General features: G+C 36.9%; 1 protein-coding gene across 4 annotated transcripts in view; it reads right to left on the bottom strand.

The window, feature by feature from the left end:
- Window positions 1-26,097, bottom strand: part of UBE2Q2 (ubiquitin conjugating enzyme E2 Q2) — a 91,622-nt gene that overhangs the window by 63,607 nt on the left and 1,918 nt on the right. For 3 of the 4 annotated variants that reach the window (XR_006381596.1, XM_044230074.1, XM_044230072.1), the window contains exons 2-5: window positions 17,736-17,837; window positions 13,332-13,436; window positions 5,453-5,509; window positions 874-1,014 (exon numbers count right to left, since the gene is read on the bottom strand). Coding sequence is in view for 3 of the 4 variants with exons in the window: in XM_044230074.1 (XP_044086009.1) it covers window positions 874-1,014; window positions 5,453-5,509; window positions 13,332-13,436; window positions 17,736-17,837 (405 nt within the window). In the remaining variant the exon portion in view is untranslated. The remainder of the gene's footprint in view (window positions 1-873; window positions 1,015-5,452; window positions 5,510-13,331; window positions 13,437-17,735; window positions 17,838-26,097) is intronic. The other variant, XM_044230073.1, reaches the window with a different exon arrangement.

Genomic DNA, 26,097 nt, shown 5'->3' with positions numbered 1-26,097 from the left:
AGAAATCATTAATTTAAATGCACAAACTCTTTCTTTTAAATAATCAAGATAAGGGAAGAGCTAAATTTCTTTGCTCTCTGAAAAAAAAAACCTTTGCCAATTAAATTAATATAGTAAGACTGAAGAAGAGAGAGTAATCTATCTGCTTTCAACACCTGGCATCTCCCTACATAATAATTCATTCCTGGTTTTTGAGAACCTACACCCAGACAAAGGTCCTCAGATGTCATGTGTTTCATAAAGAGCTCTAAAACAAGGCAGGAAGTAAGAAAGAAGTGTTGAAACAAAAATGTCTCCACTTTAGGCATTTTATAAGCATCATTCTCATTTATTTTTCTGAGTAATCATCCAAAAGGTATATATTCTCTATATTTTAAAGCTGAGGAAACTGAAGCCACACAGCTATGTTTATTACAAGACTAAATGTTCATTTCACGCCCCATGTCACTTCACATAAAAGTTACGTTAAGTCAAAAGAAAAAAATGCTTTTGGTTTGGTTAGAGCACAACAGACCAAATTGCAGTTTGGTGGCAAGGAATTTAAACTTGACATTGTAGAGGATACTAAATATACAGATCTCACAGAAGGGTAAGCAGTATAAATACTGGAAAGGAGGTATACACGGTGAACAGCAGGTTAATTCCAGCACATGAAAAGCAGATGAGCATGGCGGAAAGCTATGAAGAGATGAGACACTTTAACAACAAAAACAACAACCCACCAGGAAACAAATCATGGTTGAATCTACAACACAGGCAAGGGTGGAGGGGGGCAGTTTAGACTGTTATCTAAACGAATTGCCCAGTGTTATATTATTACCTATAATTACTCAATCCCAAAAGTGCAGGTTCTAGATATTTGCACATACTTACATTGAGATGGTCTTGCCTTTGAGTCTTCCTAATTTTCTCTAGTATTGCCAAGTTTTCTTTTTCAATTCCTTCATCCTCTGACTTTTTTCCACTAATAGACTCTTCTTCCTTCATTTCATAGTGATCCAAGTCTTCGATATCCTACATGAAAAATAGTAGCTTATTGAAACTTACACAAAACTTAAATTATTCTTGATTCAACAGGGAACAGAAAAGAGAATGGGGAAGGGAAAAAGGCATTTACATTCAGTCCAGGATCCCTCCTTTTATATCCTACATTGTGTTTAAAAGCTAGAAACTGAGTAAAACATATTTAATAGATTTGTAACATCATTAACTACTACAAAAAAATCTATTAAAAGAATCTTTTGAAACAGTTTAGCATTAGGTATAAAGAACCTTATTTATACTTTGTTCCAATAACTTGACTTCTAGAAATCTATTGTAAGGAACTAATTTAATTTAATTTAGGCATAAAGATGCCTATTTAAACTATATAGCCACAACCCCCCACACACACAAAACTGCATGTGCAAAAATAGCAGAGCAGAGGGGTGCTTGGGTGGCTCAGTTGTTAAGCATCCATCTCTTGGCGGGGGGAGCATTAGTCTCTTGGTCTCAGCTCAGCTCAGGTCATAACCTCAGGGTCATGAGATGGAGCCCAATGGCAGGCTCTTTCCTCAGCGTGGAGTCTGTTTGAGATTCTCTCCCTCTCCCTCTCCCATCTGCCCCTCTCTCCCACTTGCACTTACACTCACTTGGGCTCTCTGGGTCTCAAATAAATAAAAATCTTAAAAACAAAACAGAACAAATGCCCAGAGCAGGTAATTCAATTCCATGGAATATTAGAAGACTGTTAAAATGCATATAGCATAATTGTTTCTTCTGTATCAAATAATGAAACCAAAGGGTGGTGAGGATGGCAGCAGAGAGTGGAGAAGGCTGGCCCCTTTGGGTGCCAGGTTCTGTGCTCAACTGGGTCTCACGGCTGCTTCTGGCTGCTGCCTGGGGGTGAGGCAGAACAGCAGCCCCAACCCAAACCTGAGAACCCACCAGGGGTGGACCTCACCACAATTGTGGGGTGAGCTGGCGGACTGGGTGCCCCTGGGCAACTACAGGGCCTATACGAGTTAAAGCTGTGCTATCCACCAGGCAGACCCTTGTTTCTTGCAGCTGCTAAGCACTTGGAATGTGGATAATCTGAATTCAGATGTGCTGTAAATGTACAGACTTAGTGAGAAAAAACAGGAAGAGCTCATAATTCTGTTTTATGAATGAAATGACAATAATTTAAAGGTTACATAAAATGTATTAAATGGGAAAAAACACAATGTAAAACAAAGAATACAAAACTGAATATAAAGAATCTCAATCACGCTAAAATAAGCACAAAAAAGGAGGCTAGAAGGACATATACTGAAATAATAATCTCTAGAGACATTCAGTGCTTTTCCTTCTTTTCCAAGTTTACTGTCACGAGCACCTAACTGATTTTTATAATTAGGAAAAAAGTTAGACTAGGAATTTGAATAATAGCCCTTGCTTAACATCTTTAATGCCTACATCATTCTCCTTCCTTCTTCTCCATATCATCTACTTGTATTTAAAGAAATCTATGCAGAACTTTTAAAATCCTAAACTTTTTCTATTAACTTCTCTTTACTTCAATCATCAAAATCTCTAAAGGAGTACTAGATACTTACTATCTCCATTTTTTAAGGAAACTAATTCACTGCGATTTGTAGACCATCCAGACCACATGGTCTTTTTCTTCAGAATCTCATCTCTTCAACCCCTACTGCATTTCTTTCTTATTCAGACCCTATCCATGACTCCCAAGTTTCATGGAGCTCCCTCCCCTGATTTGTAACTTTCAGCCCCAATGTTCCATCCCGCACTTCAGAGTTCTCATAAAAGTCCTTGGTCTTTCCTGCTCCTCCTCCTCCACCTTCAAACTCAGTCACATTCCTATCCTTAAATCTTCTCTACCTGAGTATTAATGATGAATTCTGTTCTGTGAAGATTACCTTTGTAAAATGACATTCAGCACACTATTCTCTACTTAAGGCCTTTCCTGAACAATCACACCACTATAAACATATTTGTCTCTAATTCAAGACTTTAAGCCATCTGCTTTTCTGGCCAACCTTGCCTTTCCAACACATCAATCTTAATCTCCCCCAAAAGATAGCCCCAATGCACCTAAACACACCATGCCCAAAGGTTGCTCTGTGCCTTTTTTACCATTATTTTAGTTTACCTAAATTATCTTTCTTTCTCCTATCTTAATCTGACTTCTCTGAAATCCAGGCTCCTATCTTTCCAGATTTCCCTAAATGTTGCTGTCCCTTCTTTATATCTTCTTGCAAAGGAAAACAATGAGAAGTACATAAACTCTGAATAGAACGTCTGCTTCACTGGACACCAAACCAGTGGAAAAGGCTTAATGTTTTCCTGCAGCTTATTCAACCTAAATTACAGTGCATGAAAATTTTAAAAACAAACTATCCCCCCAAAGTCATACAAATTAGACAACGCTAAGAATTATCTTGGGTGCGCCTGGGTAGTTCGGTCAGATAAGCATCTGCCTTCAGTTCAAATCATGATTTCAGGGTCCTGGGACTGAGCCCTGTTTTAGGCTCCCTGCTTTGGTGGGGTCTGCTCCTCCCTCTCCCTCTCCCCCTCCCTCCGCTTATGCTCTCTTTGTGTGTGTATGTGCATGGTCTGTCAAATAAATAAATAAAATCTTTTAAAAAAATTATTTTGCTCCCAGACACAAAACAAACCACAACTACTTCTTTAGTTTTAAGGCATTCTAAGGAGTGTATTTAGATTTAAGATTTTGCAGATCAAGAAAATAAGATAATAACTTGAATTAATTCTAAGATCCTAAACAGTAAGAAGGTTTTAAAATCAAGACTGTGCAACTGAAATACCTTTTACATGGTCAGTGAAAAGACACAAATTTAAAAACAAAGCTTCAGAGCCTGAAAACTTCCATAATTATATCAGTGCCTGGAAACTAAACTGGCCTAAAGTCAAGGTCTTAGAATCTGCCCTACCAAATTCTTAGATGATTTTAAACATGAAATAGCTTCACTACTTCTAGTGAGTAGTCCCTGAAATGTTCTCAAATTCTCCTTTTATTTAAATTCAGAATTTTTTTCTTTTTTTAACTAAAATCCATACCTCATTCATTTTTTTCTTAGTTTTTACCTAATATCCTATTTTAGGATCCCTTCCAGGATACCACATAATATTTGTCATGTCTCCTTAGGCTTCTGACTATGATGGTTTCTTTTTTTCTTTTTTTTAATTAACATATAACGCATTATTTGCTCCAGGGGTACAGGTCTGTGAATCATCAGGCTTACAACTTCACAACACTCATCATAGCACATACCTTCCCCAGTGTCCATAACCCAACCACCCTCTCCATGCCCACCTCCCCCTGGCAACCCTCAGTTTGTTTTGTAAGATTAAGAGTCTCATGGTTTTTCTCCCTCCCAATCCCATCTTGTTTCATTTTTTCCTTCCCTACCCCCCATACCCCCAACTTTGCCTCTCAAATTCCTCATATCATGGAGATCATATGATAATGGTCTTCCTCTGATTGACTTATTTCACTCAGCATAATACCCTCTAGTTCCATTCACATCATTTGATCGCTGTGTCATAGAATAGCTCTATTTTCAACTTTTTGAGGAAATTCCACGCTGTTTCTCCAGAATGGCTGCACCAGCTTGCATTCCCACCAACAGTGTAGGAGGGTTCCCCTTTCTCCATATGCTCGCCAGCATCTGTCATTTCCTGACTTCTTAATTTTAGCCATTCTGACTGGTGTGAGGTGGTATCTCACTGTGGTTTTGATTTGTATTTCCCTAATGCCAAATGATGTGGAGCACTTTTTCATATGTCTGTTGGCCATCTGGATGTCTTCTTTTCAGAAATGTCTGTTCATGTCCTCTGCCCATTTCTTTATTGCATTATTTTACTTGGGTGTTGAGTTTGGTAAGTTCTTTATAGATTTTGGATACTAGACCTTTAATCTGATATGTCATTTGCAAATATCTTCTCCCATTCTGTCAGTTGTCTTTTGGTTTTGTTGACTGTTTCCTTTGTTGTGCAAAAGCTTTTCATCTTGATGAAGTCCGAATAGTTCATTTTTGCCTTTGCTTCCCTTGCCTTTGGTGTGTTTCTAGGAAGAAGTCACTGTGGCTGAGGTCAAAGAGGTTGATGCATTCCTTACTCACATTGAGGTCTTTCATCTATTTTGAGTCTTAAATTCTGAATTTTCTAAACTTACTAGATCCTCTTCTTAAAAATAACCAAAAATGGATTAAGTATTTACTACTATTAAATGTAAATATAATCTTATGCTAAAATGTTAAGAGATTTTCTAGGAAATCAAACATTTTGCTCAAAAATATATCATGAATTAAAAATGAAGACAGATTTTAGAAATTATATTCAATTTCAAAATAAAGAAGATTAGACAATTACTAAAATATTTAAAAATGAAAATACAGGAAAAAAAGATACAGTATTTATAAAATGTGATTCTTACATAAATACCTACTTCAGCCATCTCTTCCTCTTCCTCCTCTTCTGAAGTCACTTCTTCTGTGGTCCCATTCTGAAAAAGAAAAAGAATTTGCTAGGGCTACACAGAATAAGCACATATCGAGGAATTAGAAGACTTCAAGGACAAACTATCAGTCATCTGTCACTATAGTTCCACTAACAGAATTTATTAAAGTTGAATATTTACTTTTAAATCCAGGTTTGATGTGACAAATAATATTTATCAGCTTTTTAAAAAAAAATTTGAACAATTCAACTTGACAGATGCCTTCAGTATAAACAACGGCAATTAGTCCAGTAACGCAGAACTGGAAAAAAATTTTAAATATTCTAATTTAAAATAAGAAAACGTTTTACACATATGGCTATGTATATAAAGTCAATGGCTCCTTTCACTTAAAACAAATATCCCAAACCTTTTACTTTAACTTTGAAAAGCCTAATCCTTCCTTAACTTTGAAAAGCCTAATCTTTTACTTTGAAAAGCCTAAATCTTTCCATAAATTTCACTGCCCTACATTTTAAAAGGTAAAACGTGTCATGAAGCAGTAGACATGTCACAAAACTATACAATTATAAAATGATCACCATTTCATTGAAGAGCCATTTTTCTTTTTTAAAACATGTCATTTACCACAGAATACATCCTTACAAATACACAATTGTCCACTCATTCACAAATATCTGATGGGGTTTTAGGAAAGGCCTTCATACCTAATTTTGGCAGAGTTCAAAAAGACAAGTTATCTGAACCAGAACAGAGTTCACAACAGAACACATACAGTAGGATTTTTCTTTTCCTTCTAGATATGCTAGCTGTATTTGTTCCAACTACAGCTGGTAAGCATCACTTTCTTATATAGGAGGACTTACTTGATGGCCTCTTAGTATAGGTATCAGAATCAGAGAGAAAAGACACATTTTGGAAATACAGCTCAAAACAGCAGCAAAATCTAACTCACTCATCTCTTCCTTGAACTCAAACTGGAAAGTCTGCTTGCCAGTACCTCTCCATTCACATGCCATTGCCAGAACACGGGTGTACAAACCAGGGAGTGGGGGAGAGGCCACAGCAGAGAAGAGTGACAATTACTGAGGGCACTCACAGCAACCATTGATAATGTGATCAATGGTATATCTCATCTGTAAATGAACAGATAACCAAGTATCACCAGATACTTGAAGAAAACTGGCAATCTGAAAAAAAATCACCAAGTCAAACAGACGAAACAAGCAAACTAAAGCATTATTAATGAACAAAATTTTTAAAAATCTAATTGGCATCCTTAGCAGTACTTATGAAAAGATACTGTATCCACACAATATAAAAAAAGATAACCACGCAAAGGAAAAGACAGTTCTGGGAAATGAAAAAGATATCCCCGCCTCACCAAAAAAAAGATAAAGAGGGGAAAGAAACCTAGTAGAAGAATCAGAGAGCACAATGGATTTGAATGAAAAAACATTTATGATTAAGAAGATGACCAAACTGTAACATTCCCTTAGAATGTGGAGAAAAGGAGACAGGGGGTGGGGAGAGGAAGGGGTATTGATAGAGAAGAGTTATGGGAAATGGGAGATAGGAATACCCAGTACTAATATTCATCTGCTATCTACCCATAAGACTGAGGGAAAGAAATAAGAGACAATGGTTATCAAGCTAAAGACAGACTTCAGAATACTAAGTGGCTCTGAATGACCCAAAGGAATGTTGAAAAGTAAAACCCTATACTTCACAGAGAAAAAACCATACAACTTCCAGAAAGAAAAAAAAAATAGAGGAAAAGAAGAACCAGACATTAGGCTTTTCACTGGTGTAACAATAAATATTAGAAGATAAAAGTATAAAGAACCTAGAAGAGACTGAATTATGAAGTCAATGTCTAGTTCCACTGGGACAGGTACCATATCCTTTCCCACTGGATCCTCAGCACCTCTATAGAGTACTTTGCACAGAGTCAGATGGATAGGTATTCAATGAATAATAAAAACAGACACCAAGTATTCAAGGAACACTCTCCATGCACAGTCCCAGAAATCCTTTCTAGAAATAAAAATAGAGACGTCATTGAGGGATACATTTTCAAAGGTAGGAAGCAACCATGGAATATAAGATACAGCAATAAGCAAAGACATAATAACACCAATGGTTACGTTTAAGCAATTGCTGAAAATTGAGCTGAGAAGTCACAAGCCATATCATAAAGAGTGAAAAACTAAAAATAACCCAAAGTCCACCTGAGAAGGTCAAAAACTTTTTCTAAAGAACTCTTAGTTTTAAGAAGAAATTGACCCTCATGCTCCAGTAAACCAACTTCTATGTTATGTGCCCAGAAAAATGCTCACATAGGTATCCCACAAAACTGGAGAAAAATGGTCATGGTAGCATACATATGCTTTTTTTTTCTTTTTCTTTTTCTTAAGATAGATTTATTTCTTTCAGCAAGAGAATGAGAGAGATCACAAGCAAAACCGGGAGAAACAGAGGTAAAGGGAGAGAGAGAATGTCAACCCAACTCCGCTCTGAGCACAGAGGCTGACATGGGGCTCAACCTCACAACCATGAAATCAAGACCTGAGCCAAAACCAAGACACTTAACCAAAGGCACCAATGAGGCACCCCACACTGTTCCTAATAGCAAACTCAAATGGAGGAATCTGTTATGGTAGGTTCAAAGAATGGAATAAATATAGCAATGAAAAGAACTATAGCCACACATATGAATAAATTTAACACACAATTGTTAAGCAAAAGACAAAGAACACACATATAGTATGACTCTTAATATGAAGCTTAAAAATGGTTAACACTAAATCATATTGTTGAGAAATGCAAATAACAAGGGAAAAGGAAAAGTTTAGCATAGAAAGAAATGATCATCTAGAAGGCATGTCCAAAAGGTTTCCAGTGCTAACAATATACTGTTTCTTCACTTAGGTCAGGGCTGGGTGATAATTCCCAGGTATTCACTGTAACTACTTATTACACTAATGTTCATATATTTTCAACACCTATACAACTTCTTGTGAAATATAACAAAGTAATACGAACAAAATATGGATGGAATCAAATCACAGGATATACAAACTATTTAGGAAATAAATATCCTAAATCTTAAAACCTATGCAATGAAGTTAAATTAATTCCCAGGTATTCACTGTAACTACTTATTACACTAATGTTCATATATTTTCAACACCTATACAACTTCTTGTGAAGTTGCAAAGTAATACGAACAAAATATGGATGGAATCAAATCACAGGATATACAAACTATTTAGAAAATAAATATACTAAATCTTAAAACCTATGCAATGAAGTTAAACAGCACACAGAAGGAAATGTATACCTCTCACATGTTTGTTAAAGCAATTTATCACAGTGGTCCAATAAACTACAAAAGCAAAAGAAAAAAAAGGTTAAGACTCACACAAAAATGAAAAAGAAAATTAGATTTAAAAAAATAGAAGGACTGGTTCTATCAAAAGGCCAATATAAATAAGACAAGCTTCTGACAAGTAATCATGACAAAGAAAACAACTTGAGAAATGAAAAGAGCTTCATAGCCATAGGTTCAAAAGTACAGATGAAGTGATTTTTTTTTTTAAAGAATCTAAAACTACTAAAATTGAGAAATGCAAAAAATGAAGACTAATACTTGGAAAAAGAGAAAAATGGATCAGGCTCAGATTTTATTTAAACCATGTTTTCCCAACCTTGGAAGTACTGCTAATTCGGGCTAGATAATTCATTGTCATGCAGGACTCACTGGACATTGTAGGACATTTAGTAACATCCCTTCTACCCACAAAATGCCCATAGCATTCCCCCAGCCAGCTGTGACAACCAAAATTATCTCCAGATATTTCCAGATGTCTCCTGAGAGGCAAAATTGGACCCAGCTGTAATTTTACTTGAACTGTCCTAGACTTTGGGGGCACTTGGGTGGCTCAGCCGGTTAAATATCTGCCTTTGGCTCAGGTAATGATCCCAGGGTCCCAGAATTGAGTCCTGCAGAGGGCTCCCTGCTCAGCAGGGAGTCTGTTTCTCCTTCCCCCCTACCCCCTGCTTGTGGTCTCTCTAGCTCTCTCTCAATAAATAAAATCTTTAAAAATAAATAAACTGCCCTAGACTTTAGAAAAAAAAATACACAATTTTACCAAGTCATTTTAGGAGACTACTAACTCTGACACTGAAATGAAACAAGAGCCTGAAAGGAAATAAGTAAGCAAACCAAACTACATTACAATCTTGCTTAAAGTAGAAAAAGCCAAAAATAAAGTATTATGATATCCATTGTGTCCCTGCAGCTACCACCTATGCAGGTGCTCAGTATTTATTATGAATATAAGAATGAATTCACAATTAGCAATTTTTTCATGTAATTCACAAACTATATCTCTACACATGCACAATTATGAAAAACAAGGTAGATCTACACACACCATGTCCATGATATATAATTAAGTGAGAAACACAAGTTGCAGACATCCCAGAGCGGGCAAATTGAACATAGTGTATATATATGCTTCTCCCATCTTCTCTCTTTCCTGAAGCTCCATTAGAATTATAGTGAATAAACACTATACAACACACAATGATAATAAAAAAAGGAAATGAGGCTACCAGCAGAAAAGACAATTCATGCATGCTAGTAAATGCCACTAAGTGGAAGAATGGTAATTAATAGAGCAAATAAGTAAAGTAGGTTAGGGGATTATAGGAGAGTAATTTGTCTCCTAGCACCCTGGAGAGCCTCTAGACTCTAAGACACTGGGTACACTAGACAGCAGGAATAATGGATAGAATTGAAAACAGATCAACCAAAAGCCTGTACACAGAACATGTCCAGTCCCCAAAACACAGTGCTCAACCTTCATCCTTTTAAGATGTTTTATTTGTCAGAAAGAGATGGGGGGAGGAGGAGAAAGAGAAGGAGCACAAGCAGGGGGATCAGCAAGCCGAGGGAGAAGCAGGCTCCCACTGAGCAAGGAGCCCAATGTGGAATTCGATCCCAGGACCCTAGGATCATGACCCAAGCCAAAGGCAGATGGTTAACTGACTAAGCCACTCTGGTGTCCCTCTCCTCCTTGTTCTTAAGCAGAACCCAGGCTGAGAGATCTACCTCAAGCAGGAGATTAGAAAATTTCATGTCCAAAGAAACCAAGTAGTTCCAGCCCCTATTTTTTATTACACCGGAAAATAGAAACTGGGGGGTGGGGGTTGGAAGTCAGCTTAAATTCCTCTTAAAAGCTATCAGTTGACAAGTCTTGGCCACAAAGAACTCTCAATTATCTTTTTAATGCTCAAATATGAGTAAGAAAGGAAGTAAGTAAGAAAGGAAGAAAAAAAGAAAAATATGAATAACATAGAATTGATATTTGAGGAACAGTTTCAAAAAGAAAAACAAGACCAATATAAACAAGGGAAAAAAAACTTACTGAAGAGAAAATAGAGGGGTACTTGGGTGGCTCAGTCAGTTATGTGCCTGCCTTCAACTCAGGTCATGCCTGCTTCTCCCTCTCTCTCTGCCCCTTCACCCTACCTGTGCTCTCTCTCACTCTGTCTCAAATAAATAAAATATTTTAAAAAAAGAAAAAAGAAAGAAAGAAAGAAAGAAAACAAAAGAGATGTTAGAGAAGGAGAGGACAAGGATATCAAAGTAACTTCTTAAGGACACTTATGATTACATCTATAAATCAAAAACAGAATGCTATGAATAAAGAATAATCAGAACAAGAAAGGGGTCTCAGAATTTATGGGACATCATTGGAGATGACCTTGACCCACGTTCCCCAGCATTCATCCCCTTATATGGTCCCTCCCAAAGTCAATCTGGGCTGGCCCCATGACTTGCTTTAACCAGTAAATGTGGCAGAAAGGACACTGAGCCAGGTACAGATCTAAGTCTCAAGAACCCCTGGCGGCTTCTACTTTTGTGCTCTTGGAAGCCAAAAATTAAGAATCCGGCCTAACTTTTGGAAGAAAGAGAAGCCACAAAAAGAGGTCCATCCAAGAAGAAGATGAGATGCCAGGGGAAAAGTGCAGAGTAAAGAAGCATTTTGCACATTGTGGTGCAGCCACTATCTGAATGTGCAGCAGGAAATGAGCCCAGCAGGAAAAAAACAAAACAAAACTGTCCAGCTAAGCCTAATCAGCCCACACAATTGTGAGAAATACAATAAATTAAGTTTGGGCTAAGTGGTTAAGCAGCAGTAAATAATCAAAACACAACCAAAAAAGTTAGGCTCTCCAATTTTTAAAAATTGAAGGAAAAACTTCCAGAATTTGAAATTAAAAAAGAGAATATGGAGATAATATAAAAGATACAAAGGCTCCAGCAAAGGAGGTCTAAAAGACAATTAGGAGGCATTCTAAAAATGAACAAATAAAGAAAATGGAAAGGAGGGCGTTATCACAGAAAAAAAAAAAAAAAATACAAGAACACTTACCTGAGGAGAAAGATAAAGGAGCCCACATTTGAAATGACCCATCCGTACTGAGAGTCCAGCAACAATGAAAAACACAAAAATCCACAACTAAAAACACACCATTGTGATATCTGAGACACCAAGACAAACTCTTTAAAGTGTCCCAAGTCACACACAGATGAGTAAGACTTAGAATGCATCAGGCTTAAACAACACCACTGGCTAAAGGACAGCAGCAAAGTCTTTGAAATTCTGAGGCAAAATTATTTTCAACCCAGAATTATATATTCAATCTGTCAATCAAATGCAACAGTGAAATATAATAACAATTAACATTTATTGGGCATATACTATAATCCATGCATTGCTCTAAATGACTTACATGTACTAACTCATTTAATCTTCACAGCTCCTCCCCAAATATAGGTACTACTGTTTCCCCCACTTTACAAACAAGAAACTGATGCACACAGTACTTGGGTAATTATCACAAGGTCATACAACCAATAAGCAGCAGAACCAAGATTCAAAAGTATGGTGGTCTGGTCATAGTTTTAGATGTTAGAACTGAGAAAATGTACTATTCCACACTAGGATTTTACATGAGGATGTACTCAGGGGAAATGAGAAAGGGTAAGCAAGAAAGAGGACATGAGATCAGGTAACAACAGATCCACACTAGCAGAGGAGACAAAATCTCAAGGTGACACGTACACAGCCAGTCCAGAGACAACCTGCCAAGACTGGTGCAAAAGAACCACAGGAAGACCACAGAAGAGGCAAGAGCTCACAGAAAAGGTACAGAACATCACTTTTTAAACTAAGGATTATTATAATAAGGAGGACACTGCAAAACAAAGAACTCTAAACATCACGATAGAAAATGCTACACTACAAAGTCCTAATAATAAACAATGATTATCCATATGACTAAGTATAATGGTGTTTTAAGATGGGAGAGGGGGAAGGTGGGTTGTATAAGAGCTAAATCCTTATTTATAGCACAAAGTCCATAAATTGTGCCCTAAATAGGTAAAGCTGGAAATCACAAAGTTAGACGTGGTGGTGAGCTAGTGGGCACTTCTGCTGCTAAAGGAACATTTGGGTTAAGCCTTAAGAAATCCAGATAGGCTTAAAAGGAGATGACATTCCAGGTGAAGGTAAATGAATAAGCAAAGAGAAACAACTGAAGGAACAGTTATGGAAATCAGGAATGTCAACAACAAAAAGGTGGTAGTGGGGAGGGAGGCAGTTGTTTCCCTGTCATAGTAAATACCAGCAGCTCCAAAAAGTAAATAGGTTATTTTTAGTATCTAAAATAAAACAAACAATCCAACAAGACTAAACTTCTAAATAAGTTAAGAAGGAAAATCATCCTAGTTTTTACTTTTGCTTGAGACCATTTATTTTAGCTCTTGAACACTAGAGAATTTTTACTTTACCTGACCCGTGGGTATTGGTTGATCTAGCATCTCAACATCCAGGTGCTTAGGAAGGTTATATAATCTGCAGAGTTCACATATCAACCACTTCAATTGCTGACGAAGCTACAAAACACATTTCGGTAAATAAGCATTATGTTAAAGAGCCCTTAGAAGACATGAATAATGCTATGACTACTGTAACCAATCCAGTAGGAAATGAAAAAAGTTTGTTACTGCTCAATTACAGCCTACAGATAAAATAACAGTCTTTAAGAAATATTTTTAGGGGCTGCTAGTATAAGAAAGTCAATATGGCTTGAGTACAATCCCTATAACTAATACCTAGCAGAATGACAACAAAAAGGCTGAGGAAGGAGAGCTCCAGACATTGTCGAATTTTCAGTTGCCAACTCCTTTTCTTAGGAAACTTATGACTTCAGACAAGAATACATTTACATTAATGAGACGACAAAAAAATACAGGCAGTGTTGTTACATGAGTTATAAAATTATACATTCCAGTCATTCATTTAAAAGTAAGAGGCAGGGCGCCTGGGTGGCTCAGTGGGTTAAGCCGCTGCCTTCGGCTCAGGTCATGATCTCAGGGTCCTGGAATCGAGTCCCGCGTCGGGCTCCCTGCTCGGCAGTGGTCCTGCTTCCCTTCCTCTCTCTCTGCCTGCCTCTCTGCCTACTTGTGATCTCTCTCTGTCAAATAAATAAATAAAATCTTAAAAAAAAAAAAAAAAGTAAGAGGCAAACATGGTCTAATAGACATACTCCTGGAATCTAAAAGACCTTGGATACAGCAACTAATTCCCTGAGTTTGAGGGCCCCCATCTGTAAACTAAGGAAATTAAAAACTTCTTATAATGGTAAAGATAAGATGAAACCTGTGAAAAGAGTTGGCAATTGTAGGTTCTTCAGTATCTGCCCAAATGTTTAAAAAAAAAAAAAGTGAAAAGAGCACTAAGAAAACTGAAAGGAGTAACTCATTAAGTTCCCATTTTTACAACCAAACTGTTTTGTAAGCATATTTACTTTAAGCAAAGAATCAAGGTAAGTTATGTTCACGAGCATGTTTTTTACTGTTGAAAAAAAAAAAAAGCTGTTTTCAATGTTTGTGTTTAGGAATTACGCTTTCAGAACAATGTTCAATACTTAGTAGACCTTACCCAGAACTAATAAGGTAACTTACTTCACCTGGTCAGGGACAGTTTCCCAGATGTCTCTGATCAGGAAAAGAGATGAAAAAGCAGGTTTATGGAGGACTAAGAAAACAGAAACAGAGTTAGAATGGGTAAAAAGAAAAGAGTAAGACTTTCCAAAGTAGCCAAAAGAACAAGCAGAAACTAGGAAAGCTGAGCAGTAAATCAGGATTAAAAAAATCCTCAAGCTTAAAAGGCACCATGGATCTACCCCTCCAATAAGCTCTGTTTTGTTTCAAGAATATAATGAAGATGACAAATGGTAACCTGGACACAGACCCAGACACTCCAACCCGTGACAAAGGAAGAGCCATGGGAATGCTGCAGCAGAGGCAGCACATGGCAAAGTCAGACCAAGCGACAAGAAAAATAGGGTTGTATAGCTTTCCAGGAATTTCAACTCTACGCTCCCTCTTCCCAAAAAGCATTTAAAGAGTAGAAGAAACTAAGATGGTGGGAAAAGATTTAAGAAATATCTAGAAGGTAGATGGATAGGTATTAGAAACTTACTAGGTCTGGAGAAGGGAGGTGTCAGGAAATAAAGGTATAAAAAAGAACTTTTAGTTCCCTAGTTCAGCCATGGGTGACAAGCTTCATTATTTCATCTTGTCCCACTCACAATCACAGAGAGAATTACTGAAAAGAAACTGGCGTGCTGGAGTGCCACAAGGTAGCGAAGGTTAAATTTAGATATAATCATTTTGAATAGCCATGGCACATCCAAGTGAGAGTCCCTGGATCTACAGGATACATAAGTAGATGTATGCATTTGAAACTCAGGGGATATATTTTGCTAAAGAAACAGATTTAGGAATCCCTGATTATAAACCATGATTTAAGTAATAGTAGTAAAAGAGATTTCTCAGAGAAAGCATGGAATGAAAAGAGGCAGACCAAGGGACAAGAGCTCAGGGAAGACCTCAGGGTTAGGAAGAGATAAAAACAGGAGACAATAACCTGATGGAAGTTCTCCTAAGATTATTAGTGTCCAGAGGACGAGGACAGGACTTGACTTTTGTACCCATCACTTATTACAGAGCCTGGCATAGAAGCCAGTAAATTAGAAAATAAAATAAAATAACAAACTTCTCTCTGTTTTTCTATTAACAGTTTTCTGTACAGACCCAGAAGGAGAATGTATGCATTTATTTTTTTTTATTTTGATATATTTTTTTTCAATTTATTTATTTTCAGATAAACATTATTCATTATTTTTTCACCACACCTAGAATGTATGCATTTAAAAAAAAAAAAACAGATACGGATTTTTTTTTAAATTTTTACAACACTGTTTGCAAAAGGGGCCAGATTATAAACAATATTCTATGCCTTGCCTTTTCACTTGCATATCTTGGAAAGTTATATACATTCTTATGAAAAGATCAGTGGCATTCTTTTTAACTACAATGTAATATTCTATCATAAAACTATTCTATACACAGTAGTTTTTATTTAACCTGCTTTTAATTGGAGACTTTAGGTAGTAAATGTTTGTTAAGTGGAGGAATATTTCAACAAGGGAGTAATAACCACTATCAAACTCTTGCAGAGAGGTCAATTTTAGGGTTAAAAAAGGATTCCTTGGATTTGGCAACTAGACATAAAAAATTTAAGTGCAACAATGAAAGCAGGATCCAGATTATAATGAATTAAGTAAAGCAAAGGTGAGGAAATACAACTTATTCTGTCAAGAAATTAGGTGATAGAATAACTGGCAGAGACTATAAGAATACAGGGTAATCTGATTTTCTTCCTTTATGTAAATATATTAATTTTTTAAAAATAAAATGAGACCCAATTTTATGTCCTATGTCATTTCATTTTAAGAGCATTTTTTAATGAAAAATATTAGACACTGAAAAATAACCCAGTCAATTCTACTATTACAAAACTTTTACCTTTAGATCTTTTTAGAATTAACCTCCTAAAAGGAGATAGCAGTAAGACAGCCATCTTTTTTAAGAGGGCCATCTTTTCCTGTCCTGTCACTCCTCTGCTGGAAATGTGAATCTGTCTAGCTTTTTATTTTTACCTCTAACCTTCATGGCCCTCCAGACCAGCCTCTACTCTTAAAATACTCCTCAAACCAATTTCTTCTGTTGTTAGATTCTAACTTCCCAGATGGTCAGTTCTCCCAGTGATATTTATAGAATAATCCACTCTTTCTTTATAGAGTATTTTAACTTATTCTGAATTCTCAATAGCATGACTTTGTTTTTAAACTTCTATTATCTTTACCTGTCCAGTCCAGTGCCAGTACATAATATTTTTATTTAATATCTAATTGGACAAGTCTCTCATTACTTTTTTCAACTTTTTTTTTTATTATTACTTTTTAAAACCAACTTTAGCGTCATTTTGTCAAGCTCCAAAAATAAGACTGTTGGGATTAACTGCATTCAATTTATAAACTAACATAACACTACGAAGGTAACGACATGTTTGTAATATGGAGTCTGCCATCTAGGAATACAGTAGTCAAATCTTTCATTCTAGCTTAATTTTAAAGAAGGATATGAAACTATACAGAATACAACCTCAACTATTTAAACATATTAGAGTCCACGTATTTTACTAGCAAGGGAAAAAATACTGATAGAAAATAACTAACATGTCAATAGTGGCTATATCAGACAAAAATATTATTTCCCTTTATTTTACTAAGTACTCTCACAGTAGTTGCTTAGTTTTATCATCAAAGAAAAATGATTTCTAAAATTTTTTTATAAAATGGAAAGTTATACTTCTTCATATATTAAAAAAACAAAAAACAAAAACACATTTTCTTTGTATACCTATGGTTAGTTATTACTGCAGTTACAGACTTGTGAGAGAGAAACCCGTTCCTTACCACAAGCATTGATGTCATTCTAGCATTATTTCCCCTCACATCCACCTCAGTCTTTTTTTCTTTTTCTATCTTCAACCTTGGCTAGTGTTCCCTACTAAAAATGTCTGGTAGGTTTAAAGTGAGAATTCATTGAAAAGAGACGACCTAACTCCTCATCTAAATTAAGGTTTAGCATTTGGGGAATAAAGATAAATCAGGTAGTACAGAATTCAAGGCAAAAATCAGACAAAACTGGTCTTGAGCTCCTTTAAGATTATCAAATAATCATTAGTCAGGCTTTTTTATATCATATTACCTCTCAACACTTAAGTTCTACATACAATGTCCTTTGTGGGGGAAAAAATAGTAGGTTGGGTTGTTTTCTCACCGAATTGTTGTTCTTAGTATCTTCTAGACGTTCCAGCACTGATGTCAGATTTGGGTCATCAGAGTCCACAAACCATATTGGTGAAGAAGATGGGTAAGATTCCTGTTACAGAGACACCTATGTTAAACATATTTACATATGGACTAATCTGGAAATGCAAGTTAACATACCATCAAATGACAAGATGACAATGGATTTAAGTAAAATATATCAGGGTGAAGAAAAGCAACCCATTAAAATCTAGGCATGGAGAAAAGTTGTTCTTTTTTTTCTGGATTTTTTTTTAAACAGTGTATGGTGTAATTTTACCTGCTCCATGTTACATAATTTATATATTTAAAAATCAAGCAAAAAAAAAGTAGTTTATCCAATAAGTAGTAGCATTTAAAATAGAAGAGAAACACTGCAAAAGTTAGGTTTTATCACAAGCTGGAAAAGAAAATGGTACGCAAGTACCAGAAAAGATGCGCTTCCTTCCTTTACAAAGAAGGGTCAATCATGGCCTGGATAAATCCCTCAAAAATAAAAGCAAAAAAATTAAAACAACCACCTCACAACCTTGAATTATAATTTATAAATTTAAACCATACCATACTACCTTTGTCTTTTAATATAATAAAGCTACATTTCTAAACTTTATCTAGATGAGATCTACCTCAATTTTTAAAGGTGAAGCAAAGGAGTATAATCTAGGCATATTATTTTTAAATCCTTACAAATACTAAAATGATTTTTTAAACATCTTCTTACTCCCTATACTCCCTGTTCTAAGTAATTACAGAATTTACTTTGACATTTTTCTCCATTAGAAAATTGCCCCCTAAAAAAAAAAAAAAGAAAAAAAAAGAAAATTGCCCCCTGCAAAATCAATCCCATTAAATGTTGCCTTTTTCCTAATAATTTCCAACCCTTCTCAGATGGTAGGGAGGGATGTAGTTTCTAAAGGAAAAGATTCCTTAACTGAGATTAGGATTATTCCTTCAATATCGCTGGTGTTAGAAGTCAGAACAAACAGCCATATAGTGACCATATGGTATATACAGGTTTCACTCGCCACAGAAGCTGGGCTTTGGAAAAAGGCATCCTCCTTGTACAGCCACTATCTGTGTGCTACACCTCAGGGGTCAATGATGTTCCTGAACACTGTGATGGGCAACCTCTAAAATGGTCCCAAGCATCCTAACCTGGTATTCACTGCCTTGTATAATTCTCTCCCCAGACTCACTTCTAACAGACAAAAATACAGCCAATGATGGGATGTGACTCCTAAGATTAGGTTACAAAAAGATAAGAACTTCTAGGGGCTCATGGGTGGCTCAGTGGTTCTAAAGCCTCTGCCTTCGGCTCAGGTCATGATCCCAGGGTCCTGGGATGCAGCCTCACATCGGGCTCTCTGCTCAGCAGGGAGCCTTCTCCCCCACCCCACGACCTCTCTGCCTACTTGTGATCTGTCTGTCAAACAAATAAATAAAATCTTTAAAAAAAAAAAAAAAAGATAATAGCTTCTTTGTTGCTCACCCTCTCCTGCTCTTTCGTTCATCTTACCCCCACCCCCTCATTGAAGCCATCTCCCTATGGAGAAGCCCACAGCTATGTGGCAAGAGATGGAGAGAGGCCTCTGACCACCTGCCACCCTCAGACAGGAGGCCTGTAATACCAAAACTACACGAATGAGGATGGAGCAAGATTCTCTCCCAGTTTCACTTTTTGATGACTGTAGCACTAGTCAACATCTTTACTGCCTGGTGAGAGTCGCAGAGCCAAGGAACCCTGGTAAGCCATGCACAGATTCCTGACCAACAGAAACTGTGAGATAATGTTGCTGTTCTAAGCTACTGCATTTGTTATAGAGCAATATATAACTAATTCAAACCCCATAAAATACTAGTATTTTATTCGATCGCAAACTGAGTACTCTCAAGAAATGCTATAGTCACATATTTTTAAAAGTAAAATTACATGTGTTGATTTTTAAAGGTTTACAGAAAAAGCCTTACATGCTTTACTATTAATAGACATTTACTCTCTACTGTTTTCTATCATAGATTAGGAAAAAGTCATTATTATTATATACTAGCTGCCAAATAATTAGGTTCTGGTTATGGAAAAACAATTTTGAAGAAACACAGTATTAAAGAAGCATTGCTTTGAGAACTATAATCTCAATTACAATATAGCTGAAGCCAAAGAAATGGTCTTTGAAGCACTTCACCAAATGTTTTCTAAAGAACAACAACAATTAAGAAAAAAACTGTACTGAAGGACATCATTAGGTCTATTCAATAATGGTTTATTTTGTAGTCTCATTCCTCTACTTTTCAGTGTGTCCCAAACCTATTCACAGACTAAAAGAAAAACTATCTTCAAAACCAATCCTGTTCTTAAGGAAAACTATTTATCGAGTATTGCATTTTCTTCTTCAAATTCTTCAGCCTAGTTTGGGAACATACCATCTAGACCCTAGTTCCAAAAAACAAAACAGAACAATGGAACTAGACGGTATTATGCTTAGCAAAATGAGTCAATCGGAGAAAGACAACTATCATATGATCTCCCTGATATGAGGAAGTGGAGATGCAACGTGGGGGGCTTGAGGGGTAGGAAAAGAATAAATGCAACAAGATGGGATTGAGAGGGAGACAAACCATAAGACTCTTAATGTCACAAAACAAACTGGGGGGGGGCACGGGGGAGGGGGGTAGGGAGAGGGTGGTGGGGTTATAGACATTGGGGAAAACTCAACACCCAAAGAACAAATAATCCAATCAAGAAATGGGCAGAAGACATAAAGAGAAATTTCTGCAAAGAAGACATCCAGATGGCCAACAGACACAGGAAAAAGTGTTCCGCATCACTCGGCATCAGGGAAATACAAATCAAAACCACAATGAGATACAATCGCACAGCAGTCAGAATGGACAAAATTAACAAGTCAGAAACGAGAGATGCAGGCAAGGATGCAGAGAAAGGGGAACCCTCCTACACTGTTGGTGGGAATGCAAGCTTGCATTCTTGCACTCTAGAAAACAGCATGGAATTTCCTCAAAAAGTTGAAAACAGAGCTATCCTATGACCCAGCAATTGCACTACTGGGTATTTACCATAAATATATAAATGTAGTGATCTAAAGGGGCACGTGCACCTAAATGTTTACAGCAGCAATGTCCACAGTAACCAAATTATGGAAAGAACCTAGATGTCCATCAACAGATGAATGGATAAAGAAGATGTGGTATATATATACAATGGAATACTATGCATCCATCAAAAGAAATGAAATCTTGCCATTTGCAACGACGTGGATGGAACTAGAGGGTATTATACTGATCAAAATAAGTCAATCAGAGAAAGACAACTATCATATGATCTCTCTGATCTGAGGAATTTGAGAGGCAGGGTTGGGGGGTGGACATGGGAGGTAGGGAAGGAAAAAATGAAACAAGATGGGACCGGGAGGGAGACAAACCATAAAAGACTCTTAACCTCACAAAACTGAGGATTGCTGGGGGATTGGAGGGGTAGAGATAGGGTGGTCGGGTTATGGACATTGGGGAGGGGATGTGCTATGGTGAGTGCTATGAAATGTGTAAGCCTGATGATTCACAGACCTGTACCCCTGGGGCAAATAATACATTATATGTTAATAAAAATAAATTTTAAAAAAAGCTCCTTGGCCCTTAGCACACTTTTTTTTCAGGGGGGGCGGATTTATTTTACAGGGGGCAAGGGACAGAGAGAGAGAGAATCAGTTTTAAGCAGACCCTATGCTGAGCGTGGGCTTATTCTCACACACGGAGATCAGGGCCTGAGCCAAACTAAGAGTCAGATGCTTAAGCAACTGGGTCACCCAGGTGCCCCTCAATTTTAAACAGTATAAAAGTTTTGACTCCAAAAGTTTTAGAATAGCTGCCTTCTCTACACCTTCCATAGCCCAGCCCAAAATGTCTTCCTTGGAAGAAACATCCCTTCACCATTATATATTAACCTACGTGGTTCCATTGGAACTAGCTTCCCTAATTGCTTCCCATCTTTCTGTATCTCTCCCTTGACCCAAACCTTGGTCACAGGTCTCTATAAGCCCATTCCACTCCTGGTGATTAGCTGTCTGATGGGCTCAGCCAGACAAATCTAGGTCTTCTCTAGGACTAAAATTCTCCTTCTGGGAGCTCCCAAGTCATAAGGCCAGCCTGGGGTGGTCAGTTATTTCTCTTGCCAAAACAGAGAGGGTTTATATAAACAAATTGTTTTCTAGAGGGTGAAAGATATTTGTATTTCTGCCATGACTGTGAGAATACCCATTTCACTGCACACGTGCTAATATTTTTACCAATCTATTCAATAAAAGCTTTTACCTGGAAGAAAAGAAGTTCCTATACAATGTAAATCATTATAGCTCCAGAAACCAATTCATCAGTAAGAACAGGAGGCCATCACTTCTAGGAAAGTTTCAAAGGACATAACCTATATGCATAAGGATTTAGCTCTAGCTGTTAATGTCCAAAGGATTATTTAAAATTTTAAAAAAAGAGTCTTATTCAGAAATAACTTTGTGTCTATTTTCTACACAAATCCACTAAGACACCAATGTGTGGATCTGTATCAAGCACCAGTCAGCAGAACTGCCTACCAGAATGCTCAGTCTCTATTTTTCCAAATAATAGAACATGGACATCTCCAAGGACTTCATCACTGTATGAATACAGATGCATGCAACATTTTTGTTCAAGGTTCAGAAATACAACAGTTGTAATTCTTCCAGAGTGTTGTTCAGTAAATGTGGGGAGGAAAATGAGACTGACAGAATCTAAATGCTCTGACATTCATTCATTTTAAGATTTACTTGTTGTTAGAAAGTAGGCATGCAGGCACCCAGGTGTGCGATGCAGAAGGAGCAAAGGGAGAGAATCTTCAAGCAAACTCCCCGCTGAGTGCAGAGCTTAACTGGCTGAGCCACCCAGGCACCCCTAAATGCTCCGATATCAGGGTAAAAAAAAAAGCTACCAAAAGAGATTGCTCCCCGCTAATCATTTTGCAAGTAAACAACTAAGTAACATTATCAGACCCCCACAGAAGCAGAATGAAAAATCAAAACATCCTTCTAGTTAAACTGAGGCAGAGAAAAAAAAGGTGCTGAAGAAGATTCAAACCACCTGATCTGCAGAAACCAATGGGAAGTTTCCTTGATTCTCAGTGTACTTTGTCTTTCAGAATAATCTTTTAGAAAGAGAACACAGACTACTGTTACAATGGCTTTGGTAAAGGGGACTCTGCTTCATTACTCTGGCTCTCCAGTAATGCTTTACATTTGTCAATGACTGTTTCAATTCCCAGCCCTCAACTAGCTGACATTTATCTAATATTATCTTTTTCGGGTCTCAGGAAGTTTAAAAAACTATATCAAGTTACTAAGACATACACCATTCATAAAATGGAAACCTAAGTCTCCTCTTCATTTAACTGTTCTTTCAAGGACGGGCATAAAAATGGAGGTAGAGGAGGATAGATAGATAATAACTAGGAATTTTACTCTACGTTACAAATTGGTCAGATGAATGAAAACAATGATTCCTCCAGCCTGAAAGGACCACTGACGTGCTTAACATGATGGCTCTGCTATTTCCAAAAGATTCTCCGGGTGTACAGTTTGGAAAGGTAATCTGTCCCAGGAAGGCAGAAAAGGTCTCAGGCTCTTTAACCAAGTTGGTTCATGATTTCTGTTGTATAACCTTGGTGGGGCTACTGTTTATTCAATGTCAAGACTAGTAACATGAAAAATTAAGAAATTAACAGCACTGATTTATTTCTCAGGAAAAGCTGTTAGAAAGAATTTCTATTCTATATTCAGCCACAAATGACACCATCAATTTCATATTTGTAGAGAACATTATTATTTTAAAGAGCTTTCCTTTAAAAGCTTTCATGCAGGACAAAAAGTATTATCGACTTTATAGAAAAACACAACAGAAAAAGTGAATTGCTTAAAGTCCCAACTACCAAGTATAGTATAAACCCTTTTCTCTCACCTAAGCTCAAAGCTCTAACATTTATTATTCTGGCTGTTGGTGGTGAGGTGGGGAGGGGAAAGGGGACTCCAATAATGACCAAGAGAAATTTAATTAGCAAAATAAAAAAATGTGCTACCACAAGTAGCCTGGCAAATAGCCACTCATGCAAAAGAGTACTGGTTTATGTTACACAAACAATAAAATTAGTACAAAATTTTATCTGTTTACCAGCTAATTTACAAGAGGTGGGGGGGGTGACTGTTCACTCTGAAATACGGAATGCCTACCAAGAATTGCCAGATGTCAAGAAGTGCATATAAGGAGAAATGACGTTGCCAAGTTATGTTAAATATTTCAAAAGGACTAAAAGGATTGCATATACCAGCTCCCAATAAGGCCACATAGGTTACTAAAACAAGCTGCTTTGCTTTCAGGTGTGAGCATAACTGAATATTAGCAGTAACTGGCAATTAGATCTGTTTGCATGACACTCCTTCATATCATGAGTTCACACAAAACAAATAGTAAAAGACTCCTTCTTGAGGTTGAAAATAGCATTCTGTCCCTTCATATTTAAGATTCAGATAAATTTATATAATAGAAAAAGATCTAGCTCAATTCCCCTGGCCTAAAGAGTAAAACGTCTGTTCTGGTTTCTCCTTCTTAAAATGGTCTTTCATATAAAGTTAAATTACATATTTCCTATACAGTGACTTGTTAAATATTTAAAATATTTCTTGATGTTTCCTCTGCACTTTTGACAAACTCTTGGCAGTTAACTTACGCAATAGTTAAGATTTTCATTCATACAGAATACAGCTAAAATAGAATAAATATTTACTGAGTATTTACTGAATGGAAGATGAAAAGCATGATTAGAGACTATGCTCCCCTGCCATCAAAAAAAAAGGCTAAAAAAAAAAAAAAGGAAACAAAAGCGAAAAAAAAAAGGCTATAAAAAAAGTCTAAAACTATTATAATAGAACATAACATAAGAACAAATAACCAAAGCAGTAAATAGTAAAGATTATAGAAGGGAGGAAGGGGAAATAAATACCAGCAGGAACTGAATAAGACTTCCTAGAAGAGCCTTGAGGTTTGATCAGACATGGAAAGACAGACTGGGGTGGGGTAAGGGGCACATTCCATATGGGAAAAACAGATTCAGAAATCTGAAAAAGGGGGGTATAGTATCTTTAAAAGATTATTCAGAAACTGGCATGCATGAGTGTATGGAAACAATTCATGAGGTGCCCTTTACTCAAACTTAAACTGTGTTAAGTATGCTTCTTGGTGAGCAATGGAAAAGACCCGGCCTGGCATGTAGAAGAGCTCAATAAATATCTGGGAATAAGGAAATAAGAGGAAAAATTAAAGAACAGATCAAACATTATTTTTTTAAAGAGTTATAACTTTTTAGAGATTAGCAATTCACAAACACAACGGACAGGTAATCCAACACCGTTTCTTCTTTGCACTTTTCCCACTAAGAAAATGGTATCAACACAAGCAAACCACGTAGATTTTATCAAAACACCTACCTATGCTTAAAGAGTCTTATCTTTTAGAGATACTCATGGAAATGGTTATAGTGACAGGTCAGGAACCAGCTTGGAAACACTGAGGTGGGGTACAGATGAAATAAGATGGGCCAAAAGTTGATTGTTGTTGAGGCTGACTACATGAAGTTTCTCCACACTATTCGCCTTTTGTATAATTTTGATATTTTCGCATAAAAAATTAATACACACTCATATACACTGAGTATCCACCATGATAATTATCTTCTGATAATACCTGTCATAACTTTGAGGAGTTTCTACTGTGATACCATTATACTAGTCTCTACCACATCCTCCTTTCACTGGGTGTCTCTAATTCATTCCTTGCTTCACTTCCTAATCCAGGTCTTCCCACAGTATGCTATGTGTAGCTGACTCCTACTGGCCTCCTATACAGATCTTGATGGGGACTCTGCTGGCATTTGAAGTGGGTAATTCTTTGTTCTGGCAGACTGCCACGACCCTACAGCACCTGACCTAACCAAAACCAGACATACATGCATTTCCTAATATCACACACTGTTGAGAATTAACCCTAGTGCTAGATGGCAAACACATTTTTCCAACTTACCTCAGTAATTTAGTAGCTCCTCACAGCCTACCAGTTCAGTATTCTATTATGCAAACCACCCCTTCCTTTTCCTGGCCATACCCCAATTTCTACCAGAACAATCACCATACAGGCCAATCTCCTGCATACTCACTACCAATTCCTGTTTCCTATTCTTGGAAAATCTTATCTTTACCAGCTTATATCCTCCAAATTTGTCCACTCCTAAACGAACCACATTTTCT

Source organism: Neovison vison, chromosome 13 (genome assembly GCF_020171115.1).
Source record: "Neovison vison isolate M4711 chromosome 13, ASM_NN_V1, whole genome shotgun sequence".
In the NCBI taxonomy this organism is placed as follows: domain Eukaryota; kingdom Metazoa; phylum Chordata; class Mammalia; order Carnivora; family Mustelidae; genus Neogale; species Neogale vison.
Note: the sequence above shows the minus strand (reverse complement) of the source record. Positions and strands in the feature narration are given on the sequence as shown.